Source organism: Chaetura pelagica, unplaced genomic scaffold (assembly GCF_000747805.2).
Source record: "Chaetura pelagica isolate M959 unplaced genomic scaffold, ChaPel_1.0 scaffold743, whole genome shotgun sequence".
NCBI lineage: Eukaryota > Metazoa > Chordata > Aves > Apodiformes > Apodidae > Chaetura > Chaetura pelagica.
In genome coordinates, this window is record NW_009952703.1 from 328,099 (window position 1) to 335,629 (window position 7,531).

The 7,531-nt window shown below is 46.9% G+C and overlaps 1 protein-coding gene across 1 annotated transcript in view; it reads left to right on the forward strand.

Annotated features, from left to right (window-relative positions):
• The window catches only part of LARP4 (La ribonucleoprotein domain family, member 4), an 11,576-nt gene extending 4,260 nt beyond the window's left edge, over positions 1 to 7,316 (forward strand). Inside the window, 9 exon segments of the mRNA XM_009994086.1 lie at positions 330 to 539; positions 968 to 1,071; positions 4,170 to 4,403; positions 5,173 to 5,221; positions 5,422 to 5,580; positions 6,131 to 6,252; positions 6,538 to 6,709; positions 6,925 to 7,138; positions 7,141 to 7,316. Coding sequence (XP_009992388.1) covers positions 330 to 539; positions 968 to 1,071; positions 4,170 to 4,403; positions 5,173 to 5,221; positions 5,422 to 5,580; positions 6,131 to 6,252; positions 6,538 to 6,709; positions 6,925 to 7,138; positions 7,141 to 7,316 — 1,440 coding nt within the window.
• The last annotated feature ends 215 nt before the right edge of the window (positions 7,317 to 7,531 follow it).

Genomic DNA, 7,531 nt, shown 5'->3' on the forward strand with positions numbered 1-7,531 from the left:
CAGCCTGAGTTTGCTGCTGGACAGATACGGGGGCATCAAGTTGTGCTGTGAGAGGAGCTGTCAAAATTGCAGGCTGAGCAGCTTCTCCAGGCAGCAGTGTGGGTTAATCTGCACAGACCCTCCAGCCAGAGCAGCCTGTGTCTTTCCCCAGTACCCTGCAGGGTTGTACCCTGGCTTGATTTTTTATCAGAATTTTGATTTGTAAGCAGCAATCAACATCTTTCCTCCTCGCATCCCTTCTGCTCTCATTTCAGTAAGAATAAAGATGTCATGTTCTGCTGCTCCTTCTCTCCCAGCTGATGCCTGTGATGTGATTTGATATCTTGCAGGCCAGGATAAAAGCCATCAACACATTTTTTGCTAAGAATGGTTACCGGGTAGTGGATTCCAGTGTCTACCCTCAGCCAGTCCAAACCCAAGCCCAGTTTGCCTCCCCACTCTTCATGCAGCCTGTCTACAGCCCCCAGCAGTACTCCATCTACAGCATCGTGCCTCAGACCTGGTCTCCAAATCCTGCACCTTACTTTGAAACACCACTGGTGAGTGACAGTGAGGGGAGCAAGCCCAAAACTGGTGTACAAATCCATAATTTTAGTGGGCTTCTCAGCTGTAGAATTCACAGGTTTTCTAGTCAGATCCCTCTAGTACTTTGACTGGGTGACAGTCAGGCTGTCAGAGGGGCTGCATGTCTCACCATTGGCTGCCACTTATTTCCAGAAGTTTTGGTGTGAAGTTGCATTATCCAGGAGCTTTGTAGCTCTTCCAAGAACAGGAGGACTCTGATGCCCAAGTAGATGTGCAGCCTGTGAACCTGGTGGGGGTTTTGCTTCAATAGGAAGTTGAGAGCACACCAGATAGGGCAGCCCAGTGTAAAAGCACAGACTGGATGAATAACTGCTGATCTCATAAAAACTGCAAACGTTTTCCTTTTTCAGTTCAGCCACTGAGACTGTTCTGTCTGTTGCAGGCCCCCTTTCCTAATGGTGGATTTGTGAATGGCTTTAACACACCAGGATCATATAAAACAAATGCTGCTTCTTTGAGTATAGGTCGCCCATTCCATAGGAATCGGTAAGACAGCTCTGCCAGTTGTTTGCTCTCTGACAACTTGGACTCCTGAAGTGTTCCTTGCACTTGTAAAATACAGTGTCTTGTGGTGGGACTACATTACTGACTTGGTTTATTAAATGTGTGACGTTTTTCAACTTGATTTATAAAATGAGTAGCAAGGTGGCACCTTAAGATCCTAAAAATAATGGACATACGTGCTGGAGAGAGCAAAAGTAACTCCTCTAGAAGCCTCAGAGGAGTTTCTACAGACAAATAACTTCCTCTTAAGGTAATACTTCTAATTGTGTTTGTAATATGCAGATTATAAACTCCTGCAGCACACATGTAAGCTTTTCCTGTGGTGTGATTAGCCTTGCAGAGAGCCAGTCAGTTTCTGCAGCTGGGAGTTGCATGCCCTGGAACTGGAACTGCTCCGTGCTGAGGCTGTTGCTAGAATTTATTTGCTTTATCCCCATCTCTGCTGATAACTAAGGACTCAGATATAAACACTGGGGAGGAGGAAACAGCTTTATATTTGCTGGATCAGTCCTCTGAGTACAATGGAGTAGTAATCTGCTTGTGTGGGTGGAAATTGTTTTATTTGCAAGCTCTTTCAGAGTGTTGAGCATGCGGGCTGGCAGCACAGGGGTTGCTTTTTATACTGTTGGAGAAGCTGGTTGACAGCTGCAGGTACCAGCAGTGGCTTTGTGGTGCAGTTCAGGTTTGTGGCTGGTGGACTTTGGAATTTGGTCTGTAGTGACTCAGCAGAGTGTCAATACAGGCTGTGAAGCTGGTAGTGTGACTACTTGGAAGGTGGGACAGCTGGCTGAGTTGCAGCTGCCCGGCTCCCAGCCAAGGTCTTTATAAATAAAGAGTTGGGGTTTGTGCCTTAAATTGTGCCCAAAATTAAAACCTGTAAAACTCCCATGCCTATGGAACCTGTCAGAAGTATGGCTGGATGCTGAAACTGTGCAAGAATTAATTGTATGCACCCAAATATTAACATCTTAAATACCCATATGTTCACTGCTGCCTTGTAGATCACATCTGTGTCCTCCTGAAGCTTTTGAAACTTCTGGTTACGTTAAGACTGGTGAAGTTAGAGCTTTAGGGTCAAGTGGGAGCAGGTTCTGCTGGTCTGTCTGGGATGTCTTATCTTTCCTGCCAATCTTGCTCAGCCTTTGTGCCAGCAGAAAGATCTGTTTTTGCAGGAATAAATCCTCATCTCCTGGAAGCAGGAGAAAGACTTCAGCAAGGGAACATGAGGCTCAGCCCCAGGTTTGGCCCAGTGATGATCAAGTATCGCGCTAAGAGAGAACAGGTCCAGCAGTTGCTGTCTGGGCAGCCTGCACTTCATGCTCCTCCTCCTCTTTGCTCTCTCACATAATCTCTCCTTCTCTCTGCTTTTTTTTTTTTTCCGTTCTTTTCTTCTTCCTTATCTTTTCATGTCTTTTCTGCTTTGCTCTTCTGCCCAGACAAGACTGTGGCCTTCTCCATGACGGGTAAGATTATGAGATCTGAGGGCTGAAGAAGGGCTTGAGAAGCTTCCATTTTATGAACAAAATGGAAGGATTTTGTTAACTTGGCTCCTCCTCCCTGTGGTTTTTGCTGATGGAAAACTTAACCTTATTGAGGCCTTCAAACTGGTTCTTAATGCTTCTTGGTGCTGTGAAGTATGAATTAATCTTTGTTCAGTGTGTCTTCTCTTGAGCTGCAGAGGAGTTCATGTGGAGAGCTTAATCCAGCTGCTGCTCTTGGGGTTCTGTCCTGGCTCATTAAGCTTGATTTGTTTTGTCATCAGGCAGTTAATAGTTAAGTATTGGATTTTTCTCTGTAGATAAACATTTGCTTAAGCCAAGCATATTTGTTTTGCTCTGATTTGTTGCAACATCCTTGTGGGAACAGAAAATTGAGGTTTTATATACAGAGAATCCTCAGTGCTAATATTGGTTAAATTAGTGGTTTTTCTGCCTAGTCATCTGAAAGGTAACTTATAGAATGTCTTTGGAGCAGATGAATTTGCTCAAAATTTGACTATTAAAAAGTGATTTTTGTTCTGCTTTCTGGTTACATGAAATGCTGCAGAACTTCCAGCTGTTAATTGTAAGGCTGTGGAGAGGCCTGTCAGAGAGTGCTGGAGTTGGCTCTTAAAATACCAGAGGACAAAGGCTGAGCAGGGAGAGGGATCTGCTTCTGCACCACATCACTTACTGCTCTTCTGATTTACTGCTAACAAATGATAATTTGTTATTTGTTGAATTATCTTATTTTGCTCTCTTTTCCTCCCACCTTAAATTCTCTGGTCAGGTAGGAGGGAGCAAGTTTATTGGTAGAAGCTGGAAGGAAATGACCTCTTTGTGAGGCAGTCAGGTCTGTGGCATCCATGACATGCCTTTCCATGTTCCAGGGAAATGCAGCTTTCATGCTGAATAATCAATAACTGGGTGAAATGTCTGTGGTGTTGTGAGCTGCAGGGTCAGTGTTCTGGGAATTTGATAATGGGGACAGTGAGACTGAGATCCTGGCTTTTCACCCTCTGGGAGATGGGCACTCAACTACCCCCAGCCCTTATCTCCCTTATTCTCTCCAGCCTGTTCAGTTGTCATCTACTCCTGACTTCCTTTTTCAATGCAGGCTTTTTGCTTGTGGCCAGATCAGCTTGTTCCTCAGGCTTGGCTTGGTTCTCCAGATCACTTTCCAACACCCTGTGCCTGTGCTGGAGGCCCAGACAACTGAGGAATCCCTCTTTGGGTTCTGCTGGCTCTCCTGCCACCCCTAGATCTGAGGTTTTTGTGTTGGCTGGTTGGGTTTTGGGACAGGGGTTTGATTCCTCACCTTGGTATCTGTTGGGCAGTGATCTTGATGTTTTCTTCAAATGGCAACACTTGAGAGGAGGTTGCAATAAAAAATGTAGGTGGTGGGAAGCGGGTAGGAACTAGATGGTCTTCTTGGTCCCTTCCAACCCAAACCATTCTATGAATGGAAATGGCCTCTCTGATGGAGTTCTAGTTCTACTGCCCCTCTCCTTCCTTGTCAGCTAGAAATGAGCTGTGGTTGGTGCTTGCCTGGAGTTCTGTTGTGAGCCCTGGGTTCCACAGCTGCTGCTCTGTGTCCCGCAGCGTGAAGCCGCATTTCCGCTCGCCCAGCAGCTCGGAACACGCTGCCGAGGGTCCCGCTGCCGCCAGCCCCCTGCCCCTGGGGGAGGGACCACTGAGCAGAACCAGCTCCAGGAGCTTCGTCATGGAGCGGCACAACAGCACGTTACCGGGGCACCAAGACCAAGGCTATTCCCAGAAGGATTCTCCCACGGCACAGATGGAGCAGAATGGAGATTATGGCATTGGCAGGGGCAGGTGAGGAGCTCCCAGTGCTGCTGCTGGGATATGGTGCTGGGGGTTCAGGTGGCCTGTGAGAGCCAAGGATCATCAACCACTGGCACAGTGTGTGTTTCTGTAAATACTGACCAGGAGAAAACTGACATTTCAATAAGCCAGGCATGATAAATACTCAGCTGGAAGCATGAATTCTTCCTGCTTGGCTGTGCAACTGCTAGTTGTCCTGACAAAGACCTTGCAGTAAGATGGTGAGGTGTCTTTATTTCAGAATAACAGCCTGATTTGTCTCCAGAGTTAAGAGTTGCTGAAGGAAAGTTGGTAATTCTATTGCTGTAACTAATAAGCAAATCATCAGTTGTGGAAATTTGATGCTCCTAAATATTCTAAGATTGACTGGTTGTAGCTTTTGTTAATTCAGAGTTTAGACACTTAAAAATAAGCGACCAAGGTGGGAGACCAAGTGACCAAGGTGTGAGAAATCAGTTATTATTACTATAAAATTACAGAATACTATCCTGTAATCTTACATTCTAATCATACTTGCTCAGATACAATGCTCTGGGGCACCTCCTGCATGGGGAGAGAGAAGAGAAATAGCTTCCCCTATTGGGGATGTTCCAAGAGTGTAAGAGCTCTGACCCCTCCTGAAGATGGGGAACACCCAGAGCTGTGTCCTGAGCAGCATCAGGAGGCTGTGCTGCTGTGACCCCTGCCACAGGCCCCCTGCTGTGCAGATGGATGTGCACTGCAGGTGAATGCACTGACTGACTTCTTCTTGCCTTTAAAGGAGGAACGTTTTCAGAGGTCGGAGGAGACGAGAAGACGACCGAGTTTCAGTAAGTTCCACTTCCCTGATTGTGACGAGCTGCACAAAGTGCCATGTGTTGGCCTTGCATTTATTGAAGGAATGGCTTGGTCCTTAATTGCTCAGATTCCAGTGCAGACATCCAGTGTTTCTAGGAAATTCCCTGACCCTTGTTCAATGCTTTTAGTTCTCAGTGTTGTGGCTCTGTTAAAGGTTATTTTCCTTCTCTAGAGACCTCAACCTTCAGCAGAAACAAAGACTCAGACACCAAAGTTTGACTTGCTAGCATCAAATTTCCCACCTTTGCCTGGCAGCACAGCAAAAATACCAGGAGAGTCGGTGCTGGAGAGCAGGATGTCAGATATTGTCAAAGGAGTCTGCAAAGAAAAGGTACCAGCTCTTTTCTGGCACACACAGGACTGTGGATTTGTTGTGTCTCCCTCTTCCCTGCTTGAAGAGCCTGTTTAGAGCTGCACCTTAGAAGCTTTAAGCCCAGACATCACACTATGTTTGTGTATCAGTGCCTTTTCTGTCTTCAATTTTCTTGGCTTTTTAGCTTAGGGGTTTAGCTGAGGCTGTAGTGACACTGTTGTGGGCTGGGTACTGTTCTGGGATAAAGCAGGCAAATGGGGAGTGCTGCCTGTTGAAGCAGGAACAGTTTGTGTTGTGCAGGCAAGGCCTGTTTCCAGATGAGTCAGTTATTTGAGCTGATGAGACCAGGCATTGATAATCTGTTGGATCCAGCCTTACTTCTCGTTTTATCCACTGCTTGTTTTGCCCATATAAAGCCTGATTGCTCTGGAGACAGTGCTCCCAAAGAAGTAGAATTTCTCTAATCAAGGCCTGAGCAGCCTTTGGCAATATCCCACTTCTCAGATGTTTTAGTAGGGCATATTGAGGAGCAATTTAAGCACATCTCTGATCTTTCCATACTGTGTAGGAAAGCAAAGATTTGCTGCCCAGCTGTCCAGCTCCTGCTCAGGAAGAACAGCCACCCAGCACTGTCCAACAGCCTGTGACAAGTGTGAGTTCACCAACCCAGACTGAAGCTGTGGTGTTAAGGTAAGCAGATTACTTGAATCCAGAATATTAACATCTGCATGTTCTAGCAAAGGCTCTGGCTGGTGACCAGCAAGGTGGCAGTGATGTTTGGTGTTTCTTCTCTGCCTGTGGTGGGCAGGTTCTCCAGAGGCCACTAGATGGAAATAACAAGTCATGGGTGGTAATGGCTGCACCATCCTGCTCTGCAAACAGTGCAGCTGTGTCTTCAAAGAAAGAAAATGCTTTCTCAAACATTAATTTCTGTGTGAGTAGGTTTTAGTGTTCGATTGTTCTTGGTTTTAACAGCACAGTTCAGCCAGACAGCAAAACAGAAGAAGTGTCTGCTCAGAAGGATGTTCCCAGCCACGCTTCCCCACCGGTGTCCGTCTCTCCTGTCAGTGCTGCAAAGCCTCCAAGGACAAACACTGCTTCTCCCACTGCGAGTGCAAGTGCAGCTTCTGCCTTGTCAGTAGTGCAGGTAGGGCCCAGAGCAGGGACTGGGGGAACATGGGGAGCTTTCTCTGCAGCATGTTCTGCTGCAGCACCTGGGACCTTCCCTTGTGCAGTTTGCCCCAGCCGTGGTGTAATCGCTTGCTGTTTGTTGTCTTGCTGCGGTGCCTGGGATAGTCTGGAGGAGCACAGCAGGGACACATTCTGGTCTGCAAACCTTGCTCTTCTTTGGTCCCACAGGAGCCACGCAAGCTGAGTTATGCTGAAGTTTGCCAGAAGCCCCCAAAGGAGCCTCCTCCTGTTCCTGTCCAGCCTCTTCGGGAACATCGCACCAACATCGTTCCCCCTGCCAAAAATGAAGAAAGCAGCACACCTGAGAAGGCTCAGGAGAAGGTTGAAGGTCGAATGAAGGATTATTCTGGGTTCCGAGGCAACGGGCCTCCCAGGGGAGCTGCTGGGAAAATCAGGGAACAGAGGCGCCAGTTTGGACGCAGATCATCGCCTCAGGGAGCACCGCGACGGATCGGCAAGGAGCAGTACGTGCCACCCCGGTCACCAAAGTAACACTTGTCCAGCCAATTATTCTCTTATTTAATTTGAGCTGTGGACTGATTGAGCAGCAAAGGAGACTGTGAGAAAGAAGTGTTTTTCGTGAAGGGGAATACTGAACTGGAGCGTGGCTTGTGTGGAGGAGTTGTGGAGGGTCCCAAAATTCATCTCTCAAAAGTGATTTCGCAAATGCTGGAGGATTCCAATCAATATAAATATAGAGATTATAATTTTTGTATTTTTTTGTTTTTTAATTTGCAGAGGGTTTCCTGCTTGAAATCAGTTTTGGGGTTGTGAAACT